The sequence below is a fragment of the Callithrix jacchus genome, chromosome 8, assembly GCF_049354715.1.
Source record: "Callithrix jacchus isolate 240 chromosome 8, calJac240_pri, whole genome shotgun sequence".
NCBI lineage: Eukaryota > Metazoa > Chordata > Mammalia > Primates > Cebidae > Callithrix > Callithrix jacchus.
The window spans coordinates 70,209,057-70,235,531 of NC_133509.1; the positions used below are offsets into that span (position 1 = coordinate 70,209,057).

A 26,475-nucleotide genomic window follows, 5' to 3' on the forward strand; every position below is an offset into this window, starting at 1 on the left:
TTCTCTCATCTTAAATAAGGAGGGGGACTGGGAACAGGGAAGGGAATACCTATCTCAAAAAACTTCCAAGAATTAAATGAGTTTTATAAGAAAATGTGACTGATATATGGTAGGTGTTTAATAAATATTAGTTTTCATCTTTCCTAAAAATGTTACAAAGACAGGAAGAGTGATTACAATTAGGGAGCGTGATTTTTTTTTTTTTGAGACAAAGACTTGCTTGGTCACCCAGGCTGGAGTGCAATGGTGCAATCTCAGCTTACTGCAACCTCTGCCTCCCAGGTTCAAGTGATTCCCCTGCCTCAACCTCCTGAGCAGCTGGGATTACAGGCACGGGCCACCATGCCCGGCTAATTTTTGTATTTCTAGTAGAGACAGGGTTTCACCATGTTGGTCAGGCTGGTCTTGAAATCCTGACCTTGTGATCCACTTGCCTTTGCCTCCCAAAGTGCTGGGATTACAGGTGTGAGCCACTGTGCTGGGCAGGAATTTTTATTTTTTGAGGAGATGGTATTTAAGACAACCAGTGAAAGATGAGGGCACTAGACAAGAGAAGCAAAGCATTTCAGACAGGAGGTAGAAAGCGAGGGGTATGTTTAAATAATGATAAACAGACTCAGTTGCCTGAACAACATGGCATTTCAAGGAATCAGTACATAATTCTTAAAAAAAAATAGTTGGGTTCTCCTCTGGAGGCTTTGAATTCAGAGCTAAAGAATATGGGCTTTATTTTATAGTCAAAGGAAAATCAGAGATTTTTTGGGGAGGGTAAGTGATATGATAAGAGTCATGTAAATGTGAATGATGACTTGAAGAGCAAGACCACACAAACCAGAAGAAGGCTATAGCAGTATCTCAAGAAGGAAATAATGAAGGACTGAAATACGTCAGGTGTTGTAGGAAGCACAGGAGACACTGATTTAAAAAGAACAAAAATTCACAAATTATTGGTTAAAGAGAAAAGAAAAAAAATAATGTTCTGATCTTGGTAAATGGAACAACAGTTATGTTTTCCACACTTAAGAGGGAATGAAGTGGGAATGAAGCAGCATATATGTTTATAAAGATGATGACATAAGTTTATACATAGCATTTAATATTCACTACAACTGATAAATTGTTTTTTGCTTGACTGTTTGTTGAGACAGGGTCCTGCTATTTTATCTAAACTGGTCTCAAACTCCTGGCCTCAAGCAATGCTTCCAACTCAGTCTCCCGATGTGCCTGAATTACAGGCATAAGTCAACGGGCTTGGCCTAATAAATTGTTTCTAGTGCTTTTACTTTGTCCAAAACCAGGAATACAATCTTCCAACATAAAAGACAAGAAAACTATCATGAACTTTGATACCACAAAAAACATGGATAGCCATTATTTAGCTATGCAAAAGAAAATTAAAACTATTAAATATTTTTACAATTCAAAGTATCCAAATTAAAAAAATTTTTAATAAGTTCATAATAAGTAAATGAAAAATTACTTACTTGTATGATTTTCAAGGGAGAATCAGGCTGGTAAATCTGAAGTCTAGGCACATAATGAACCAGCATGTGAAGCATGTTACAAGCTACGTGGGCTACCGTTTTATTAGTAAACTGCAATAATAAAAAAATTGTTATAAAAATTTTCTTGGTGAACTTCTCATCAACGTATTATTTGCTGAAAAATTTTACATGTCATACATTTTGTGTCATCCTACATTTGTAAGTGATTAAGGTAAATCTCCAGCTGCAAAATAAAAAAAAAAATCACAACACATTCCAAAGACACATACAACTTTAATTTTCCTTTGTAATGTTTGTCCTCATTTAGGTTTTGTTGCATTTTCTCATACGGATTTATGCAATGGCCTCTAAACCACTATTCTTGTTAGCAATTATCAATCTTTGCCCCATTCCAATCTATGATTCACCACACTTCCAAATTAATCTTCTATAGCACTGTTCTGATCCTGACATTATGTTTAAAACTCAGATGACTCCCCAATGGCAGAAAGACAAAACTTTTTATGCTTCTCTATGTCCAAATTTCACCCACACTTCAAACCCCAATGTGTCTCCTCTTTTACAGTCTTCTCTGATAACTAAGCCAAAGTGGTTTCTGTTTCTTCTAAACTCAATCAGCAGTTTATATTATTAACTCAGTTTATATTATATATCCATTTAGTACTCTCAGGTTTTTATGTTTTATTATTCTCATTTCAATCTTTTTCAGCTATTATTAATATCTTGAAACTAGTATTTACAATTTTTTCCAATTATTATCCCTCACTCTGTCTAGCAACGTGCCTCATAGTATATATTTAGAAATATCTGTCAAGTAACTATTATTTAAAAATATATATTAGCTACTTTATATCTTTACACTTATTTACAAGTATTAAAACTTTCATGCATCCTTTCATAAACAAAAAGTACTCATTTACTCATTCACTCTCCAAATAATTACATTATTGCTACTGACAAAATCTTGTTCTGTCTACAAAGAAGGCACTTGAAAAGATAAAGCAAAAAAACTGAACAGCTCAAGAGTTCAGGGAGTGGTATTAAAGATAAAAGAATAGTAAGTTACTAAATACTAGTTTTAAAAAAAAACCAGAAAAACCCTATATGTTTTAAATGGTAGGTTTCCTTTTTTAGAAGTCTACCATGTATAGCTTAGGGGAAAGCCAAATACATAAAAAGTTGAGATAAAATGGGTCACCATAAAGATACCCTAAATTCAAGAAATAGAACAATTTTTAAGGAAAGAGTCAGGATCAAGAAAATAATAGAATAAAGTAATGAAAACATTTATTAAATGTTATATAAGATATAATTAATATTTGGAGAAAAAATAAACATGCATTCTCTACTATCTTAACATATTTCACCAACCAGTTTTATTTACCTTTAAGGAAACACAAATCACATTCAGAGCTTCCTTAATTTGAGGATGATGAGACTCATGGACTAGTTCTTCACAAATCCAGATACCTAAACTGCAAAGTGCTACACACCTGCAAAAAAGACAAACAACGGTTACATAAAATGAGGCCACCACCACAAACACGACCCACAATCAACTGACCCAGAATAAAACATGCTATTTTAAGTGAATTAATGAATTTGTTACTCTAAACATTAACTGGTAAGCAAAGAAGAGAAAGTATAAAGAGAGTACAATTCCAAACTCCTGAGCCTAATTTTCTATTACAATTTACTACCAAGGCTACAGGCTGGGATACCACACATGTTCTTTAAAAATCCATGTTAACAGACTGACATTGCTATAAAACTTCACAAGCAAACTGTAACCTGCTTTCAAAATGGGGAAAGTGTAATTTTATTGACTGACAACAGCACAATGAACTTAAGTAAAAACATGAAGCTGATGGAATACATTAAATATTTTTTTATCTTTTACATTTAACAGCAAACTTAAGTTTTAAAAAATTGAGAACATAAAATTTATGTAATTTATTTAAAAATCCAACAGAAGCAGAACTTGTAGGATTTTTATCCTTTTTCCCAATGGATTATAAGGCTTCATTTCTGCAGCAATATAATTTCAGCTTGGTGTCAGCTTGAAGAGAGTTATTTAATTATTAGAATCGGTAAGGATTCTATTAGTATGTTCAAGTTTAGCCTTCTGATAAAGTGTATAATAGTACTAGTATAAAAAGTCACCTCCTTCTAGCATCCTGTTATATGTGCCATGTCCCAATACCGATATTCTTGAATTCAGTGGAATGCTAAACTTCAGAAAAATTCAATGCAGATTTTTCCTCCTTAACATGGAAGATCAGAAGTTCTTAAGTCTCTTCTTTCAAGCTACAGTGTTGAAGCTACCAAACTGTTTACTATCAAAATTACCTGAAAGTCTTCTAGATGAAGTCTACTACTTTATTTTTTCCCTACTGTTGTTGACCCATAAATCCTAGGTAGTACTTGTAGCACTAAATAACCAAGTTTCAGGTTTAGCTATGGAAACATCTATAATCCTAAAGCAACCATAAACTCTCAAGTGAAGTAAAGCTTTCCTTGGATGCAGCTAACTAAAGGCAGAGACTGGGAGTACAAATGTTTAACAATTTTTTTTGTAACAAGAGAAGGTAAGAAAGAAGAGGAAGTCTTTCTTGCATGTAGAGTTTCTTACACCCCCATCCACAAGATATCAAAATAATCTAGATTATTCCCAGCATATAGCTCAACTCTCTGCTCCTGCTCAGACTGGGAGTATAAGTTTTGTTTTCTTTTTTTTTTTTTTTCAGACAGAGTCTCTCATTCTTTCTTGCCCAGGCTGGAGTGTAGTAGCCTGATCTCGGCTCGCTGCAACCTCTACCTCCTGGGTTCAAGCAATTCTCCTGCCTCACCCGCCTGAGTAGCTAGGACTATCAGCATATGCTACTACACCTGGCTAATTTTTTTTATTTTTAGTAGAGTGGGAGTTTCACCATGTTGGCCAGGGTGGTCTCTAATTCCTCACCTCAGGTGATCCACCCACCTTAGCCTCCCAAACTGCTCAGATTACAGGTGATCTACCCGCCTTGGTCCCAAAGTGCTGAGATTACAGGTGTGAGCCACTGTGCCTGGCCTGGGGGTATAAGTTTCTAAAAAAAAGATATACTAAAAAGGTATAGAAAAACAAGTTGAAACAATGCTTATGTTCAACTTCTGGGGTTTTTCCATACTCTCAATAACACGAGTTGCTGTGCTAATGATTCCCAGGTCTACCTCTAGGCAACTATGTTTCAGGCTTCCATATTCTTACACTTGAGAGGCATCATGTTTTTTTTTTTTAAAGTAGTCTTTAAGCACTAGGGCCAAACTTGTTATTGCCACTTATTAGTTGTGAAACTAATAAGACTCTGAAGACAAACTGCCAGGGTTCTGTCATATCTAGATGATAGAGCAGGTTATTGAAATTTCCTGGGTTCTAGTTTTCTTTTCTATTAAAAGATAGATGAAAATTATACCTGTCTCATAGAGGTTATCACAAAGTGCAATGAGATAATAAATATAAGGTACTTAGAACAGTGCCTGGGTTCTGTTCTAAAAGGCCTTTTAAAAAATGCTACCTAGCTTGCTTCCATCCCCTGCCCCCCACAGCTATGTATTCTTAGAGACTTACTGTTACCTTTCTAAGTATCCATATCTGGCTAGCAAAACTGGAAGAAGAAAGTGATTCTTTAAACTCTCAAAATTGTGATGGGAATTAAATGAAACAATATTATATGAAAATCCTTGTAAACTTATACGAAAACCCTTGTAAACTTAATTGGGATTAGCATAAAGAACAATTTTCTCAAAAATATTTGCTTTTAGTTAGCTTGGCTAGTAAGTGAGAAAAATATGCAATTAAATTTATTTTAAACTGGAGCTATGTCTTAATTTAAATAAACAGTTCACTGTACATTATTTTTATTCATTGGAAAAAGATTTAAATTAGAATCAAAATCTAAACGGTCAGAGCCATGATCTGTACCTTTTGAAATTTGGGTCAAAAAATGTGTAGATGATTGGAAAACAGGAGCTTTGCAGAGATGCACATCTGAGTAATAGTAGCACAGACTAATGTTGTGGCAAATGAAATACTATTTGAATTAGCATCAAGAAATATAAAACACGACTTAATGTTATTTTGGGGAAGAGAAGGAACATGGTGTGCTACTAGCAACCTGCTAATTTAAATCTCAAAATTTTTTGGAAAGATTTTGTAAAACAGAGAAAATGTCAGTTTTTATTGCTTAAGACATTTAGTAAAAAATCTAAAACTATTACTTATATTCTATTTTTTAAAATCTTGATCAAATATTTATAAACATTTAAATTATTTTCTTAGATACATTACTTTCTATAATAAAATATTTTCTTTTAGTTCAATTTAAAAATTTATTGGGTACCTACTGCATTTCAAGGTACTGCATAAAGACGATGACAAGTATAATTGAACAATAAAATGTACTTAAATAAAATTAAAACATCGTTTTGGAGATAAACAGTGAAGTTATTGAAAAAGGTGACTAAAGAAAGGTAACCTTTCTTTTACCAAGAAAGGTTAGTACTTAAATCATGAAAAAAAGTAAGAGTACTTAATCATTCAAATAACTTAAACTTGTAATTCAGAATGGCTTTAATGGATCTAAAACAATCTGGGCTGCTATAATAATTCAGTCAACTTCTAAAATTCCAAACACAGTATATATGTTCAATGTAAGAATACCCAACCTACCGTGCAGGACCAGAGGGCTCATCTCTTGCCGAGCTTAATACGGTTTTGATTATAAGTTCCTAAAATAAGGGGGAAATAGTTAACAGCAATGTCTGCGATTTCACTCATTCATTCTACAAATATTTATTAAGTGGTTATTAGAACAGTCATTTTTCTCATGTACACACTTTCAATAAAGAATCCGATACTATTTATAAAAGTAGCTAAATAAAGTTTCTGAAATTTATAGGTAAAAGTATATGTTCAAAAAATAATCTTTCTTCCTTATTAGAAGAGTGATAGAGGCAGATAATTAAAGTAGAATTAATTGCTCAAAGGTGTGAAGATTTTTTAAATTTTGAGAAATATCATTAAAAGTCAGAACCAGATGGCTTCACCAGTGAATTCTATAAATATTTAAAGAAGAATTTGAGCAGTATCCTTCTCAAACATTTTCAAAATATTGATAATGAGAGGACACTTCAAAACTCATTTCAAGAGGCCAGCATTATCCTGACATCAAAAGTCAGACAAGGGCATTACAAAAAAAAAAAAAAAAAAAATTACAGGCCAACATCCCTGGTGAATATAAATACAAAAATCCTCAATAAAATACTAGCAAACCAAAATTCATCAGAACATTAAAAGGGTCATATACCATGATGAAGTAGCATTTATCACTGTGCTGCAAGAATGGTTCAACATATACAAGGCAATAAAAGCAATACATCATATTAACAGAACAAAGGATAAAAACATTATCTCAATAGGTGAAGAAAAAGCATTTAAGTAGAATACATAGCTCAAAGGTATATATGAATATCCTTTCATGATAAAATACAAAACTTTTTTGCATGAAAAATACGACATCTTTTCGTGATAAACACTCAGCAAATGAGGTATAAGAGGAATGTACCTCAACATAAGCCTACAGCTAACATCATTATCAACAGCAAAAAGCTGAAAGTTTTAACTTTAAGATTAGGAACAAGATAAAGATGCCCACTCTCGCCACTTCTATTGAACATAGTATTGGAAGTGCTAGCCAGAGCAATCAGGCAGATAAAAGAAAAGACATCACCTTGGAAAGGAAGAATTAAAACTGTCCCTGTCTGCAGATGACATAATCTAATTAAAAAAAAAACCCTACAGACTCTACCAAAAAACGGTTAGAACCAATAAAGTCAGCAGAGTAGCAGGAAACAAAAACATAAAAATCAGTTGTGTTTCTATACGCTGTGAACTATATGAAAAATTAAGAAAATAATCCCACTTAACAATAGCATGGAAAACAACAAAATACTTAGGAATACATTTAACAAAAGAGGTAAAAATCTGCATGTGAAAAACTGTAAAACACTGATGAAAGAAAGAGAAAAAGACAGAATTAAATAGAAACATATCCTGTGTCCATAGATTACAAAATTATTAAAATGTCCATAAAATCCAAAGCAATCCACTTCTGGGTATATACATATCCAAGGAACTGAAATTAGTATGTCAAAGAGATAAGTTAACTACCATGTTCACTGCAGAATTATTTATAACAGCCAAGATATGGAAAAAACCTAAGTGTCCCTTGAAGGACTAATGGATAAAGAAAATGTGACACACCCACACACATACACCAACACACATACAATAGAATACCACTCAGCCTTAAAAAAAAAGAATATCTTGTCATTTGTGACAATATGAATCAACCTGGAGGACATGACATTATATGTGAAATATGTGAGGCACGGAAAGACAAATACTGCATGTTCTCACCTACATGTGGAATATAAAAAGTTGAAGTCTTGGAAGGAGTGAGTAGAATGGTAGTTAGCATGGGCTAGGGAGTGGGTGAAACAGGAAAATGTTGGTTAAAGGGTATGAAGTCTCAAATGTGCAGAATGACTAAATTCTGGAGCCTAATGAATAGCATGGTGACTACAGTTAACAATACGGTACCAGTATTGTACACTTGAAATCTACTAAGACAGATCTTGGTTGCTCTTATGCCCCCCCACCAAAAAAAAGGTAACCATGTGAGGTAATGAATATGTTATCTAGCTTGATGTTTACCACACTGTATATGTGTATCAAGACATATTGTACACCTTAGATATGCACAATTTTTGTCAATTTTATCTCAATAAAGCTAAGGGAGAAATAGTCATCCTTAATAATTTGTAAAGTATGATAATGAATTTTGAGACAAGTTAAAATATTAGTTAAAATTATGTAAATGAATAAAATATTCAAAAGGGAGAAAACAAGAAATACAAGGGTAAAATATTGAAGTGCGTGTATGTTTAGCAAGCAGAGAAAAAAATAGTCTATTAAGAAGTCACGATACTTAGGCAAGAAGTAAATCAAGATAGATCTGTGCAACAAAAGATGGAGAGACATTCAGAAAGGATAGAAACATCAACAGGGTCAAATATTACAGTGGCTCAGGAGAACAAGAATGCCATTATATTTGATGATTAAGAATTTTGTTCATTGGTTTAAAAAAATCATTCATACATTCATTCAATAATCATTTATCAGTGATATACAACCTAAGTTCCTTGAGAGGATCAACCTTGGACTTTGTAAACTCAGCATTTAGTCCAACTGATAGGTATGCAAGCTTTCTATGTAATATAGTCTGCCTTAAGGGCTGGAGACAAGAAGTTAGCTAAGATGCTATACTTATCTAAGAAGTTTACAGTCCACAGAGAGAGAGAGAGACAGATTTGTAAACAAACAACTAAAATACAGAATCGAGTAATATAACATATGCAGGCAAATCCATAAAGACAGAACATAAATCTGTTGCCAACAGTTTGGGGTAGAAAGATGTATACGAGGGTTTCTTTGGTGATGATGAAAATGTTCTAATATTGACTGTGATGATGGCTGAACAATTCTGTGACTATACTAAACACTGTTAAATGAGTGAACCAAAAAACCAAACAAGCTCTTAAGTACAAAGTTCTGTGTGAGCAAATAACTCATCTCAGAAGTCATAAAAGACTTCACAAAGGGTTCTTAGATAAATAGGATTTTGAAAGACAACTAAAGTCAGAAATTCTGATTCTATGTGTTTGGGGCAATAAAGAGAGGCAAAAAGAGGAAAGCAATTATATAGGACACTTCAGTAGGAGGAAATAGTTTTTTTTAGCGGTTTTTTTTTTATTTTGAGATGGAGTTTCGCTCTTGTTACCCAGGCTGGAGTGCAATGGCGCAACCTTGGCTCACCGCAACCTCCGCCTCCTGGGTTCAGGCAATTCTCCTGCCTCAGCCTTCTGAGTAGCTGGGATTACAGGCACGCACCACCATGCCCAGCTAATTTTTTGTACTTTTTAGTAGAGGCGGGGTTTCACCATGTTGACCAGGATGGTCTCAATCTGTTGACCTCGTGATCCACCCGCCTCGGCCTCCCAAAGTGCTGGGATTACAGGCTTGAGCCACCGCGCCCGGCCGGAAATAGTTTTTTGAAAGCATAAAACCAAGAGGCACCACGGTAAGCTCCATGTGGCTGTAGTTTAGAGTATATGGAATCTGGTTTTGGTGAAATGTAAAAATCAAATATGATAACCATGGCATGTAACTTTCCCTTTAAATCTTCATTGTCTGACTAAGAAAAGTTATTACTTTTTTTCTTTCTTCAATATTATTAGAACTGGCTCTTATTTTGGAGATTTTTTTTTTCATACAAAAAAATTTTTCTCTTACTTTGGAGATTTTTTTAAAAATCATGTCAGCCATTACTACCTACATAAGGGCCAACAGAGAACAAGGCTGCTCTGAAACGCAGATGCAGATAGTATATAGTAGTGAGGCTAACCCCTAACTCACTCAAAACTACATTAACAAATTAAAACTACAACTCATCTTTGCCCTTCAAAATCTCCTGAATAAAAGAAACCATAGCTTCTGATGTGCCTTCAGAACAGTAAAAAAAAGAAAGAAACCATAGCTATTACATCTTTGAAGGGCACAAAGGTCAATTTATATAGTTTTTATAGTGTCACTGCAAATTTGCATTGACCCTTATGATTTTATATATAAGTCAAGTTCACTTGTTTAACAAATGATTACCTTTTTCTGGGGGGGGGCAGGTGGGCAGGGGACAAGGTCTTGCTCTGTCATGCAGGTTGGAGTGCGGTTGCACAATCATGGCTCAAGTGATCTTCCCACATCACCCTCCCAAGTAGCTGGGACCACAGGTGTGTGCAACCATGCCCAGCTAATTTTTTTATTTTTTGTAGAGACAATGTCTCCGTATGTTGCCCAGACTGGTCTTGAACTCCTGGACTCAAGCAATCCACCCACCTTGACTAGGATTAAAGGCATGAGCCACCATGTCCAGCCTAACAAATGATTTCTAAGTATATACTAGGTGTCAAGCAGTATTTTAGGATATGATGATACAGCAAAAAGTAAGACCTTGTGATGTATATCTGTCTAAAGTAGAAGTCAGACATTGAACAATTAATTACAAGTATGATAAACATTACAAAGAGAAATTCTGATGCTACAGAAAGTGTATGCAACACTCCTAACATAAACTGGATTTTTTTTTAAACTTCAGAAAAAGCCAGTTAAAAAATAAACAAACAACAAAAAAAAAACTATTGGCTTAGTCCCTGAGGAGCTATGTCTCCTCTCTCTCAACTTCTAATTCTAGGGACCAATTAAGGTCAAATACAAAGACCATTTGGAAATTACTGTGACAAGCACAACTTCTCAGGTCTGTTAAACCCTTGGGAATTTATAATGTACAGCCATTCAGTTAAGTAAGGAAGGTCTCGGTAAAAGACAGGTCAAGAACTTACTGAAGGAATTATTTACCAACAGGTACCTTGCTGGGCTCAGAGCACTAACTGCTTTTCTACCAGAAAAATCTTTAAAGACTTATTAACAAGGGTCATGTGGCATGTCTGCTCCTAACTGGACATAATTTCTTTCTTTCTTTTTTTTTAAAGGATTAATATCTGTGGTAGGTTCCACTGGAAACTGTATAGTCACATTAATTTTGCCCAACTACTGTTTAAGCCCCTTAATGCTTCAGGTACACAGGATCTCCACCCCAATGCCATAGAATTTTCCATTACTATGCTTGACTCATCACACTGAAAAACTGGGAGAGGGAGAGAGTCTAATGTGTAGGTTTAGTTTACCATCTCAATCTTAGAAGCTTTACATTAGCAGCACACTATCTGGTTCATGGGATATTTCAATAAGTGTTCAGTGAGTGAATGAATCCTAAGAGGTAGACATGTGAGTAGGTTCAATAACAAGAAAAAGGTGCTAAAGCAGTTTATTTCTTTTTTGAGATGGAGTCTTGCTCTGTCACCAGGCTGGAGTGCAGTGGCACGATCTCAGCTCACTGCAACCTCTGCCTCCTGGTTTCAAGTGATTCTTCCATCTCAGACTCCTGAGTACCTGTCACCACAGGTGCCTGCCACCACGCGTGGCTAATTTTTTTTGTTTTTTTAGTAGAGGTGGGGTTTCATCGTGTGGACCAGGATGGTCTCGATCTCTTGACCTCGTGATCCACCCGCCTAGGTCTCCCAGAGGGCTGGGATTACAGGCGTGAGCTATTGCGCCTGGCTCTAAAGCAGTTTTTTTTTTTTTTAGGTTTTGGGGTACATGTGCAGAACATGCAAGATAGTTGCATAGGTACACACGTGGCAGTGTGATTTGCTGTCTTCCTCCCCTTCACCCACATCTGACATTTCTCCCCAGGCTATCCCTCCCTAGCTACCCCTGCACTGTCTCTCCCCTATTCCCCCCAATAGACCCCAGTGTGTAGTGCTCCCCTCCCTGTGTCCATGTGTTCTCATTGTTCATCACCTGCCTATGAGTGAGAATATGCGGTATTTCATTTTCTGTTCTTGTGTCAGTTTGCTGAGAATGATGTTCTCCAGATTCATCCATGTCCCTACAAAGGACACGAACTCATGGTTCTTGATTGCTGCATAATATTCCATGGTGTGCATGTGCCACATTTTCCCAGTCCAGGCTATCATTGATGGGCATTTGGGTTGGTTCCAGGTCTTTGCTATTATAAACAGTGCTGCAATGAACATTCATGTGCATGTGTCCTTGTAATAGAACGATTTATAGTCCTTTGGAGATATACCCAGTAATGGGATTGCTGGGTCAAATGGAATTTCTATTTCTAGGTCCTTGAGGAATCGCCACACTGTCTTCCACAATGGTTGAACTAATTTACACTCCCACCAGCAGTGTAGAAGTGTTCCTATTTCTCCACATCCTCTCCAGCATCTGTTGTCTCCAGATTTTTTAATGATTGCCATTCTAACTGGCATGAGATGGTATCTCAATGTAGTTTTGATTTGCATTTCTCTGATGACCAGTGATGATGAGCATTTTATCATATGTTTGTTGGCCTCATGTATGTCATCTTTTATAAAGTGTCTGTTCATATCCTTTGCCCATTTTTGAATGGGCTTCTTTTTTTCTTGTAAATCTGTTTTAGTTCTTTGTAAATTCTGGATATCAGCCCTTTGTCAGATGGGTGAACTGCAAAAATTTTTTCCCATTCTGTTGGTTGCCGATTCACTCTAGTGACTGTTTCTTTTGCTGTGCAGAAGCTGTGGAGTTTCATTAGGTCCCATTTGTCTATTTCGGCTTTTGCTGCAAATGCTTTTGGTGTTTCGGTCATGAAGTCCTTGCCTACTCCTATGTCCTGAATGGGTTTGCCTAGATTTTGTCTAGGGTTTTTATGGTGCCAGGTCTCATGTTTAAGTCTTTAATCCATCTGGAGTTAATTTTAGTGTAAGGTGTCAGGAAGGGGTCCAGTTTCTGCTTTCTGCACATGGCTAGCCAGTTTTCACAACACCATTTATTAAACAGGGAATCCTTTCCCCATTGCTTGTTTTTGTCTGGTTTATCAAAGATTGTATGGTTGTAGATATGTTGTGTTGACTCCGATGCCTCTGTTCTGTTCCATTGGTCTATATCTCTGTTTTGGTAACAGTACCATGCTGTTTTGATTACTGTAGCCTTGTAGTATAGTTTGAAGTCCGTAGTGCGATGCCTCCTGCTGTGTTCTTTTTGCTTAGAAATGACTTAGCTATGCGTGCTCTCTTTGCGTTCCATATGAAGCTCAAGCATTGAGTCTGTAAATTACTTTGGGCAGTATGGCCATTTTCACAATATTTATTCTTTCTAACCATGAACATGGAATGTTTCTCCATCTTTTTGTGTCCTCTCTTATTTTGTTGAGCAGTAGTTTGTAGTTCTCCTTGAAGAGGTCTCTCATGTTCCTTGTGAGTTGTATTCCTAGGTATTTTATTCTCTTTGTGGCAATTGTGAATGGCAGTTTGCTCTTGATTTGGCTCTCTTTAAGTTTGTTATTTGTGTATAGGAATGCTTGTGATTTTTGCACATTGATTTTGTATCCTGAGACTTTGCTGAAGTTGCTTATCAGTTTCAGGAGATTTTGGGCTGAGACGATAGGGTCTTCTAGGTATACTATCATGTCATCTGCAAATAGAGACAATTTGGCTTCCACCTTTCCTATTTGAATACCCTTTATTTCTTTTTCTTGCCTGATTGCTCTGGCTAGAACTTCCAGTACTATATTGAATAGGAGTGGTGAGAGAGGGCATCCTTGTCTAGTGCCAGATTTCAAAGGGAATGCTTCCAGTTTTTGCCCATTCAGTATGATATTGGCTGTTGGTTTGTCATAAATAGCTTTTATTACTTTGAGATACGTTCCATCGATACCGAGTTTATTGAGAGTTTTTAGCATAAAGGGCTATTGAATTTTGTCAAAGGCCTTCTCTGTGTCAACTGAGATAATCATGTGGTTTTTGTTTTTCGTTCTGTTTATGTGGTGAATTACGCTTATAGACTTGCGTATGTTGAACCAGCCTTGCATCCCCAGGATGAATCCTATTTGATCATGGTGGATAGCTTTTTGATGTGCTGTTGCAATCGGCTTGCCAATATTTTATTGAAGATTTTTGCATCTATGTTCATCATGGATATTGGCCTGAAGTTTTCTTTTCTTGTTGTGTTTCTGCCCGGTTTTGGTTATCAGGATGATCTTGGTCTCATAAAATAATCTGGGAAAGATTCCCTCTTTTTGGATTATTTGGAATAGTTTCAGAAGGAATGGTAACAGTTCCTCTTTGTGTGTCTGGTAGAATTCCGCTGTGAACCCATCTGGACCTGGGCTTTTTTTGTGTGATAGGCTCTTAATTGCTGCCTCAACTTCAGACCTTGTTATTGGTCTATTCATAGTTTTGGCTTCCTCCTGGGTTAGCCTTGGGAGGACATACGTGCCCAGGAATTTATCCATTTCTTCCAGGTTTACTAGTTTATGTGCATAGAGTTATTTGCAATATTCTCTGATGATTGCTTGAATTTCTGTGGAATCTCTGGTGATTTCCCCTTTATAATTTCTTATTGCATCTATTTGGTTATTCTCTCTTTTCTTTTTTATCAAGCTGGCTACTGGTCTATTTTGTTGATCTTTTCGAAAAACCAGCTCTTGGATTTACTAATTTTTTTGAAGGGTTTTTTGTGTCTCCATCTCCTTTAGTTCTGCTCTGATCTTAGTTATTTCTTGTCTTCTGCTAGGTTTTGAGTTTTTTTGATCTTGCTCCTCCAGATCTTTCAATTTTGATGATAGGGTGTCAATTTTGGATCTCTCCTTGCTTCTCATGTGGGCACTTATTGCTATATATTTTCCCCTAGAGACTGCTTTAATTGTGTCCCAGAGATTCTGGTATGTTGTGTCCTCGTTCTCGTTGGTTTCAAAGAACTTCTTTATTTCTGCCTTCATTTTTCATTGTTTATCCAGTCAATATTCAAGAGCCAGTTGTTCAGTTTCCATGAAGCTGTGTGGTTCTGAGTTAGTTTATGAATTCTGAGTTCTAACTTGATTATACTATGGTCTGAGAGACTGTTTGTTATGATTTCCGTTCTTTTGCATTTGCTGAGGAGTGATTTACTTCCAATTATGTGGTCAATTTTAGAGTAGGTGTGATGTGGTACTGAGAAGTATGTATATTCTGTGGATTTGGGGTGGAGAGTTCTGTAAATGTCTATCAGGTTTGCTTGTTCCAGGTCTGAGTTCAAGCCCTGGATATCCTTGTTGATTTTCTGTCTGGTTGATCTGTCTAATACTGACAGTGGAGTGTTAAAGTCTCCCACTATTATTGTGTGGGAGTCTAAGTCTCTTTGTAAGTCATTAAGAACTTGCCCTATATATCTGGGTGCTCCTGTATTGGGTCCATATATATTTAGAATTGTTAGCTCTTCTTGTTGTATCGATCCTTTTACCATTATGTAATGTTCTCCTTTGTCTCTTTTGATCTTTGTTGCTCTAAAGTCTATTTTATCAGAGACGAGAATTGCAACTCCTGCTTTTTTTTGCTCTCCATTTGCTTGGTAAATCTTCCTCCATCCCTTTATTTTGAGCCTTTGTGTATCCTTGCATGTGAGATGGGTTTCCTGGATACAGCACACCAATGGGTTTTGGCTTTTTATCCAATTTGCTAGTCTGTGTCTTTTGATTGGTGCATTTAGCCCATTTACATTTAGGGTTAATATTGTTATGTGTGAATTTGATACTGCCATTTTGATGCTAGCTGGCTGTTTTGCCCATTAGTTGATGCAGATTCTTCATTTTGTTGATGCTCTTTAGCACTTGGTATGTTTCTGGAGTGGCTGGTACTGGTTGTTCCTTTCTATGTGTAGCCTCTTTCAGGAGCTCTTGTAGAGCAGGCCTGGTGGTGACAAAATCTCTGAGTACTTGCTTGTTTGCAAAGGATTTTATTTTTCCTTCACTTCTGAAGCTCAGTTTGGCTGGATATGAAATTCTGGGTTGAAAGTTCTTTTCTTTAAGGATGCTGAATATTGGCCCCACTCTCTTCTGGCTTGTAGGGTTTCTGCCAAGAGATCTGCTGTGAGTTTGGTGGGCTTCCCTTTGTGGGTGACCCGATCTTTCTCTCTGGCTTCCCTTAGCATTTTCTCCTTCATTTCAACCCTGGTGAATCTGAAGATTATGTCCCTTGGGGTTGCTCTTCTTGAGGAATATCTTTAGATATTCCTGGACTTGAATATTGGCCTGCCTTGCTAGGTTGGGGAAATTTTCCTGGATGATATCCTGAAGAGTATTTTCCAGCTTGGATTCATTCTCTTTATCACATTCAGGTACACCTATCAAATGTAGATTAGGTCTCTTCACATAGTCCCACATTTCTTGGAGACTTTGTTCATGCCTTTTTGCGCTTTTTTCTCTAATCTTGGCTTCTCATTTTATTTCATTAAGTTGATCTTCAACTTCTGATATCCTTTCTTCTGCTTGGTCAATTCGGCTGTTGAAACTTGTGCATGCTTCGCAAAGCTTTTGTGTTGTGTTTTTCAGCTCCTCCAATTCACTCATATTCCTCTCTAAGTTGTCCATTCTCGTTATCATTTCACGTCTTTTTTCAAGGTTCTTAGTTTCTTTGCATTGAGTTAAAACATGTTCTTTTAGGTCATGGAAGTTTCTCATTACCCACCTTCTGAAGTCTGATTCTGTCATTTCATCACACTCATTCTCCGTCCAGCTTTGTTCCCTTGCTGGTGAGGAGTTGTGGTCCCTTGTAGGAGGCGAGGTGTTCTGGTTTCTGGTGTTTTCCTCCTTTTTGCAGTAGTTTCTTCCCATCTTTGTGGATTTATCCACCTGTCGTCTGAGTAGTTGCTGATTTTCCGATTGGGTCTCTGAGTGGACACCCAGATTGTTGATGATGAAGTATTTCTGTTTCTTAGTTTTCCTTCTAGCAGTCTGGCCCCTCTGCTTTAGGACTGCTGAGGTCCGCTCTAGGCCCTGCTTGCCTGGGGTACACCTGTAGCAGCTGCAGAACCGTGGGGGTTGCTACCAGTTTCTTCTTCTGCTATCTTTTTCCCTGAATGATGCCCACCAAATGTCAGTCTGATCAGTCCTTTGTTAGGCAACTCTTTGGATATACAGGGGTCAGGGAGCTGCTTGAGGACTGTCTGTACTTTATACTTGAGGAGACAGTCTGTACTTTATAGGAGTTCAAGTGGTGAGCCGTGAGCTCTGTTGTTCATTCAGGGCTGCTAGGCAGGTACGTTTAAGTCTGCAGCAGCAGAACTCATAAAGCCCCTTTTTTTCCTCAGGTGCTCTGTCCCGGGGAGTTAGGGCTTTATTTATGAGTATCCGTTGCACTGTCCTGCCCAGCAAGGAGGCAGTCTAATCACTGCCTGCCTATAGTGGCTATGCTGAGCTGTTGTGGGCTCTGCCCTTTTGCCATCGGCTCCGCCCTACTGTCGTGGGCTGTGCCCTGCTGCCGTGTGTAATTCCCTGTAGTCCTGTTTATATGGGTGTGGTTAGAGCTGCTGTGGTGATGGTGGCCCGCCTCTGTAGTGGCTGACTCTCTCTGTTATGGCGGGTTGCCTTGGCAACGGCAGGCTGCATCAGCAATGGCAGAGTACCTCCGTAGGGGTCGAGTGCCTTGGTAATGGCAGGCACCCCTCCCCCTCCGAGCTGCACCGTCCTGGGTTCAGCTGTGCTTGCCACGGAACTCTCAACCCCGAGCGTTTCCAATTGCTGTTTCATTTGTTTTTGTGGGGGTGGGACCTGCCAAGCCTGATCACCTGGCTCCCTGCCTCAGAGCCCGTTTTTTTTTTTAAGTTGAACGGTTGACTCTTTCCTAGGTGTTCCAGTCACCTGCTGAAAGGGTGCCGGGATCTGTGTGATTTCCCATGCAGTGACCCACTGCGCCGGCTGGAACAACGTTTAATGTTTAATAAATAAATAAATAATGTTATATGTTTAATAAATAAAATTCCCAGGCCTGGGAATCTCCTGGCCTGGGTTTTTGCTTAAGTCCCGTTTAATCAGATGAATGTGCTAATCTGCCTTCTGAAATCTCCAATTGCCAGTTTAACCGGGCAACCAAACCAGTGTATTTTATACGGAGTGCCGCTGCACTGTGGCCCCGGCCCAAACAGCTACTCTGGCCCAAACAGCCATGCCAGCCCAAACAGCCACGCCGGCCCAAACAGCCGTGCTGGTGGCCCATGGGGCTCCTACACCTGGGAATCTCCTGGTCTGTGGGCAATAAAGATCCGTCTGGAAATGCAGCGTCCACTCACCATCTGCACTTTCACTGGGAGCTGCAATCCTGAGTTGGTCCTACAGCACCATCTTCTCCCCTCTCCTCTAAAGCAGTTTTAAACACAAAAAAGGATATGCTCCTAATGAACATTCCAGCTTTTGTGTATAAAGAATATGGCTAGTGTTCTTTAACAATTGTGTGGATTTCAAAAAGAAAAGAAAGAATAGAAATTTTATTGCATATACTGATCATAAAATAATTTAACTGCTAAAAATCAGCATCTGATTTCTTACCTTAACATCTGTAAACTGAGACACAGCAACATCAGGAATGTTGGGATGAAGAGAAGGCAGTTCACAATATAAGTTGGGAAAGCAAACCAAAGATCCCAGAAGAACTTGTGCTTCTACTCTTGGTGCCTATGTATCACATTTTAAAAATATACTGGTGTTATGAAATTATCAGAAAAGTTGCTTTATTACCCAACTACATTAGACAAGGAAGTGTTATATAAAACGAAATTTAAAAAAAAAGGGAAAACACAAAAAGATTTAAGTTTCCATTCATAATTTCCACATAAACTACTAATAATGTCAATAAATGCAATAAACAAGTAACAGAGCTTTCCTCAAATCAGCCATAGTAAGACTGTGAAAAGAAATACACTTTAGCTACAAGCATCAATTTACCCTAATAATAACTAAAAACATAAATAATTTTAAAGGTAACACACATTGTGATATATTGTTCTAATAAGCTGATGACTTAATTTACTAGATTATATTTATTACTAGGGATGAATAAATAAAGAAGAAAATACATTAAATATATGAAAGAGGAACCAATCTAGATGGTTTTGATGATATTATGCACATAAGAAAAGCATTGCCTATACCACTTACTAGAAGCAACATTAGAATTTGTCTGCACTGCAGATGAAGGTAACTTTTCACCCTTTTTCCTTAGCTGTATTAAGTCATTTCTGAAGTGTCAACAGTGAACATTTCTTTTCTCTCTTCTGCCTTCTTACATGACTGCCAAACATTAACATCCACCTACTAATATACTATCTTATTTCTAAAACATCTGCAAATTGATTTATATGTTTAATAATACCTAACAAAAATGCTAAACACAAATCTATTAGAAATATAATATTTTTATTCACCTAAATTAAGAACCAATCTCCAAGAGGATTTTCACATCTGAATAAATATTGTAATAGAGGCAATGGTGTAGTACTCTCTTACATGATATTCAACAAAATAACTCATTTCTAGATTAAAAAACAATCCATATTTAAAGATACAGAGCAGCAGTACAAAAGGACAGTAATTACAATCAGGAGAAGGGCACAAAAAAAAAGGGGCAGTGAACTCACATCCATCATTCTAATTTAAAATAAAAGTTATCTTATAAAAATCAAAGTGATCCAAAAAATCAACATTTAACAAATGAGATCAGCTGAGAGTTTTTCTGAATAGGTAGATCAGGTAACTGTGAATATTCAGGTATGTGGAAATTATGGGAGCAGACCTGAAATGTGATCATAATTAAGAAAAGCAAAAGGAAATCAATTATTTTATAATATGCTTAAGGGGGTAGGGGGGCAGACGGCATTAACAGAAGGAAGATGATATGAATAGAATCTAAGATAAGAATACAAAGAGCAAGATTTTGACTATGTATTTCCTTTTTTTTTTTTAAGAAGGAGTTTCACTCAATATACTGTCACCCAGGCTGGAGAGCATGGCACCACCTCAGCTTACTGCAACCTCCGCCTCCCAAGTTCAAATGATTCTCCCACCTCAGACTCCCCAGTAGCTGGGATTACAGACATGCGCCATCATGCCTAAGTGCTGGGATTATAGACATGAGCCACTGTGCCCAGACTGGACTACGTATTTCTAACACCATCAGAGAAAAAGACTTGTTTTAACCTCACTGTGTAGATATGTTAGGCTTGATTTTTGCAATGATTAAGTTTCCTATACAGCCTTTCTCAACAGTGTCCCTCATATGAACCAGAGAATGCAAAAAATGACTATATTCTACATTTTCTCAAGGATGTTACATAATGCATAGCATTAGATGCATAAGAGAGAAGTTAATTAGCCATTTAAAATTGATTAGTCAGATAAAATAGATGCCCTGGGACACTAGGGCTTAATTCTCCTGCAGAATCTTGAAAAAAGCTGCAGGAAATGTGTTGACTAGTTATCTGGAGTAACCCATTGAACAGTAATCGTTTTCACAGTAAATTAATAAAAATGGCATTGGTTTATACATTACCATCTTCTGAATTCTATCAACTTTTGTTAGTATCAAAGAGATTTATCATCTGTATACTCTGATTATACTATAATAACCCTGTAACTTTTTTTAACCATCTCTAATTTGTCTCCCATTAATTTACTCCTAGATTAATACTTATTTAGTGTTCCCAAAGAATGGATTCAATCCTATCTCTCACCACCTTAAAAAAACTTAATTGTTTATCCAATATAGCATTATAACCTTTTCAAAAGGTAGTCTAAAGCAGTGCTTCTCAATCTTTAACCAATGATTTTGCCAATTATTTGTGATCTAGTTAAAATGCAGATTCTGAGGCAGTAAATAGGTCGGGGATGGGGTCTGAGATTCCGCATTACTAATAAGCACCCAGATCATGACAAATGTTTCTGTTGTACAGATCTGCTTTGGGAAGCAAAGATCTAAAGTACCTTTCTAAGGGGGCCTTCATACACTATTGGTAGAAATGTAAATTAGTATAGCTGCTACGGAGAACAGAGGTTCCTCAAAAAATCAAAAACAGAACTTCCATATGATCTAGCAATTCCACAATTGGGTACATATCCAAAAGAAAGGAAATCAAGATAACAAAAAGATACCTGCACTCCTGTGTTTACCTCACACTATTCACAATAGACAAGACATAGACTCAACTTACCTGCCCATCAACAAATGAATGGATAAAGAAAATGTGGTACTTATTTTGTTTTTGTTTTTATTTGTTTGTTTTTGAGACAGAGTTTTGCTCGTTACCCGGGCTGGAGTGCAATGGTGCGATCTCAGTTCACCACAACCTCCACCTCCTGGGTTCAGGCAATTCTCCTGCCTCAGCCTCCTGAGTAGCTGGGATTACAGGCACGTGCCACCATGCCCAGCTAATTTTTTGTATTTTTAGTAGAGACAGGGTTTCACCATGTTGACCAGGATGGTCTCGATCTCTTGACCTCGTGATCCACCTGCCTCAGCCTCCCAAAGTGCTGGGATTACAGGTGTGAGCCACCGTGCCCAGCTATTTTGTTTTTTTGAGACAGAGTCTCACTCTGTCACCCAGGCTGGAATGCAGTGGCACAATCTAGGCTCACTGCAACCTCCGCCTCCCAAGTTCAAGCAATTTTCCTGCCTCAGCCTCCAGAGTAGCCAGGATTACAGGCACCTGCCACCATGTCCAGCTAATTTTCCTATTTTTAGTAGAGATGAGGTTTCACCATGTTGGCCAGGCTGGTCTTGAACTCCTGACCTCAGGTTATCCGCCCGTCTTGGCCCCGCAAAGTGCAGGGATTACATGTATGAGCCACCGTGACCCATCAGAAAATGTGGTATTATACACAATGAAATATTATCTAGCCATGAAAAAGAACAAAATTTTGTCATTTGCAGCAACATGAGTAGAAGTGGATAACATTATGTTAACTAAAATAAGCCAAGCACAGAAAGACAAATGCCATATGTTCTCTATCATATGTGGGAGTTAAAGTGGATTTCATGAAGATAATAGATTGGTGGTTACCAGAGGCCTGGAAGGGGGTAAAGGAGGAAAGAAGGGGGAAAATAATATAAATGTATTTAAAGTGTAATGCCAGACATGGTGGCTCACACCTGTAATTCCAGCACTTTGGGAGGCTGCGGTGGGCAGATCACCTAAGGTCAGTAGTTCAAGACCAGCCTGGCCAAAATGACAAAACCCTGTCTCTACTAAAAATACAGAAATTAGCCCAGCATGGTGGCATGTACCTGTAGTCCCAGCTATTTGGGAGACTGAGGCAGCAGAATCACTTGAATCTGGGAGGTGAAGGTTGCAGTGAGCCAAGATCACACCACTGCACTCTATCCTGGGTGACAGAGCAAGACTCTGTCTCCAAAAACGAACAAAAAAAAATCACGTACATTAAACAATAATAGGCCAGGTGTTCTGCCTGTAATCCCAGCACCTTTGAAGGCCAAAGTGGGGAGGATTACTTGAGCCCAGGAATTCAAGACCAGCCTGGGCAACATGGTGAGAGACCCTGTTTCTACAAAAATTAAAAGCATTACCAGGCATGGTGCCTGGGACTACAGGTGTATATCTATAGTCTCAGCTACTCAAAAGGATGATGTGGGAGGATTGCTGAAGCACAAGAGGTAAAGGCTGCAGTCAGCATTGAGTGTGCCACTGCACTCCAGCCTGTGCAACAGAGAAAGACCCTGTCTCAAAACAAAACAAAATTTAAATTAATGAAAAATTATAAAAATGGTAAATTAGATATGTATATTTTACCTCAGTAAATTAAAAAATAAATAAATAAAGTGCTCTTTCTGCCTAATACACTCTTACAGATTAACTGGCTTCTAAACAGAATGGATTATTTGTCATTCCTTGAATACATCTCATTCATGCCTGTTTACTTCTGCCTGGAGTACTGTCCCCTCACTTCTGTTTTTATTTAAACAAATACTACTAATCTTTCAGGAACATATTCCTATATATTTTCCATGAAACCTTCATGATACCCCTAAACAAGTAGATCTCTCCATTCTCTTAATCACCAAATAATTTTAGCAAACTCTTATATTGCACATACAATGTGTCATATAATGTTCTAACCACATTACAAATCCTTAAAAAATAATCCTATGAGGTAGGTTATCTTTATTTTATAGACGAAGAAACTGAAACACAGAGACATTAAGTAACTTGCCCAAGGTCACACTGCTAGTAAATGGCAGAGCCAGGATTTGAACCTAGGCAGACCAGCTCTACACAATGCTTTTAACCACTATGCTGTGCTTCTCCTATTGGTACCTATTTGATGCCTTACATTCTGTAGTTATTAATATACTTCTCCATATCTCCAGCAGCAGGCATTACGTTCCCTGAGTACAAAGTATATCTAATTTATTCTATATCCCTCTGCATTCCACCCCCCAAAAATACTCTGTACACAAGGGGAAGGGCAAGTTTAAGAAACACAAAAGGGCTCTGTACGATGTTGAGTATGTACAAGGTACTAAATAAACAAATATTCAGTCAATAACTGACCAAGCACGGTGCTGTGTTGGTCCCAGAGATACCAAGATAAGCAACACATGATTACTATTCTCAGAGAACTGGAAAAACAGGGTTATATAGCTATAAATACCGCAGCTGCTTTGTCTGTTTCCACTAGGTGACTATATCCAGTTTCATGGCTTTAAATACCATCTATAAGCTAATGTTGCCTGGCTTTTTTTTTTTTTTTTTTTTTTGAGACAGAGTCTCGCTTTGTTGCCTGGCGCCAGACTGGAGTGCAGCGGCGCGATCTTGGCTCACTGCAACCTCCACCTCCTGGGATCAAGCAATTTTCCTGCCTCAGCCCCCTGAGTAGCTGGGACTACAGGCACATGCCACCACACCCAGCTAATTTTTGTATTTTTAGTAGAGACGGGGTTTCACCATGTTGTTCAGGATGGTCTCGATCTCTTGACCTTGTGATCCACTCGCCTTGGCCTCCCAAAGTGCTGGGATTACAGGCATGAGCCACCGCACCTGGCCAATGTTGTCCAGCTTTAATTTTCAGTTCTGACATGTCTCTTACGTATATGCAATTATTCTTCTGACATCCCCTCATGGATGTCTAATACACATCTTACAAAGCCCCAAATAGAACTCCTTCTATTCACTATTGATGTTTCACAGTTGCAGTTTATCAATGAAATAAGGTTATTAAACTGCTCTTCAAGTTATACAGTACTAGACAATTATGTTTTTCTCACAAATACCCTTAGTTTTTTCCAGTAGACTTCCAGTTAATTATTTTTCATTTACACTTTGCTCCAGAATGATCCTTCCAAATTATAAATTTGATCATGTCACTCCTTGTTTAAAATCCTTCAATGGTTACCCATTCCTTCCTTAGGCTTGTATCTAACTGTTTCAGCATTATGAACTAAGCTGTATCGCCTTCCTCTCTAGCTCACCCCTGCCACTTACAGATGAACATATTTCATTTATACCGATTTATTTAGCATTGCTCACAGCTCTATGACTGTATGAAAAAAATCTTCACATGCAGTTTGAGAGTTTATTCCCAGGATATAAGTCCTCCTAGAGTGGGCGCCTTACCAGATTTCTTTTTTTTTTTTAATATATAATTGTTAATGAAGACAAAATAAATTCAGGGCATACAACATGATGATTTGATACACATATACACTGTGGAACGATGACTCACCATTGTTTCTTACTTCTTTTGCTATAGCCCATTGCTCCTTCTTTGTTTTCTTCCCTCAATTTCTTTAGATTTCCTCAACTTTAAATCTTGTTTTGCTTATCAGATTTTACTGCATTTTTATATTTCAGAATTTCTTGTTTACTTTTTTTTAATGCAGGAAAAGCAATCAATTCCAATTAAATTGCAAAATTTCCTGAATATCAGCTTATGTTACCAACTTTGTTAGTTGAATCCTGGCTAACTGAAGTTTGTTATATGACAAGGAACAGGAAATGACTTACATTAAGAAAAGCTGAAGAAGCCACTCTACCAGCTGCTACAATAAAATCCATAATAAGCATCGTGGCACCAGGCAAACCAAGTGAAAAAAACTGAGGTGAGCAATGTTTGATGATTGTATTGACAATATCCTTAAAATAAGGAAAGAAAAAAAAAAAGAATATCACATACATAATCTTGAATATCAGCTAACCAGTATCATTAAAAATAGGTAATATATGAAATAATAAAAAAGGTAATTACTGTACATTGACTAATTGGAAAAAATAATTTTAATTCTTCCAAATAACCCATGCTTATATTCTATCAATGGAAAGTACACTGAAAATACATTCATTTAACCAGCATAAATAACAGCATTTTTTTCACATTAGAGATTAAGGAAGGCTCTTTGCTTCAGAAGGTTAAAAGTATAAGGCCCACCCATTGTAAAACTCAACTGCATAGCAGTTTTCTCCTGTTACCTAGTTGATTCTGTGCTATAACTCTCATTTCTGAATCCACATGACCTGCGATGTGACAACTGGAAAGATTCTTTTTTAAAAACAAACTGAACTCCGTTAATGATAGGTATCCAGCCTCGGAAATCTAGACATAGGCACTTTTAAGGGAATGTTCCTAACTTGATTATTTATTTACTTTGCCTTTGGAATTTTTTGTGAGGATACAGTGTATTCAGTTTTATTATTCAGTACAAATTATCATAAACAAAAGCTCCAAGAGTCATTTTATACTTGAGACATGTTTATAAGGTAGCACACTATACTTATTCTAAATTAATACAAAAAGTTTTTTCATTTTTCGGAGAGATATTTTTAAATTATCTTTTAATATTAATACTCCCTAAATGACCTATGAGTTCATCATATTAGGATAAACATATTTACATTATTCTGACTTGTAACATCCTACACTTTTTAGTTTATGGCCAAGATAAAAACCCCCAAAGTAATTCTAAGGTTATATTTATGACTATTTAATTATTATAACTCATATAATTATCAAATCAATCTGTCACTATGCCAATATAATTGACAGTATTAAGAAAATGTGATGTGCTGATTCTTAGATTGGAAATAACATGACTGTTGCATGACTAGATGAACAAATCCATATACCTCAAGTATCAGTCACAAAATTCCTAAGAGTAAGTACATTAAAACATTAAAGGAAGGTGTTAACCTAAGCAAAAGATGGTTTAAGTGCTTCAAAAAGTGAATTGGTTGGTACAACATTAAAGATGGAGAACTACTCAAGTGAACCTTCTACCTACAATAATAGCTTGATTATCAACCATGTTTCAAGAACAAGTAAGGTCATAAAACTGAAGTAAACTGTATGTAAACCACTAAGAGGAATAGTTTTACTTCTAGACCTCAAAAATTAAGAGTTAAACAGAATCAAGAATCAAAGATCAACTTACATAAACTACTTCTTAGATGATA

The 26,475-nt window shown here is 37.1% G+C and overlaps 1 protein-coding gene across 22 annotated transcripts in view; it reads right to left on the minus strand.

Moving 5' to 3' along the window:
* The window catches only part of RALGAPA1 (Ral GTPase activating protein catalytic subunit alpha 1), a 289,470-nt gene that overhangs the window by 117,536 nt on the left and 145,459 nt on the right, over positions 1-26,475 (minus strand). For all 22 annotated transcript variants that reach the window (XR_013521150.1, XR_013521153.1, XR_013521148.1 and 19 more), the window contains 5 exons: positions 25,033-25,161; positions 18,566-18,691; positions 6,214-6,272; positions 2,890-2,998; positions 1,485-1,595 (listed from right to left, as the gene is read on the minus strand). Coding sequence is in view for 13 of the 22 variants with exons in the window: in XM_078334789.1 (XP_078190915.1) it covers positions 1,485-1,595; positions 2,890-2,998; positions 6,214-6,272; positions 18,566-18,691; positions 25,033-25,161 (534 nt within the window). In the remaining 9 variants the exon portion in view is untranslated. The remainder of the gene's footprint in view (positions 1-1,484; positions 1,596-2,889; positions 2,999-6,213; positions 6,273-18,565; positions 18,692-25,032; positions 25,162-26,475) is intronic.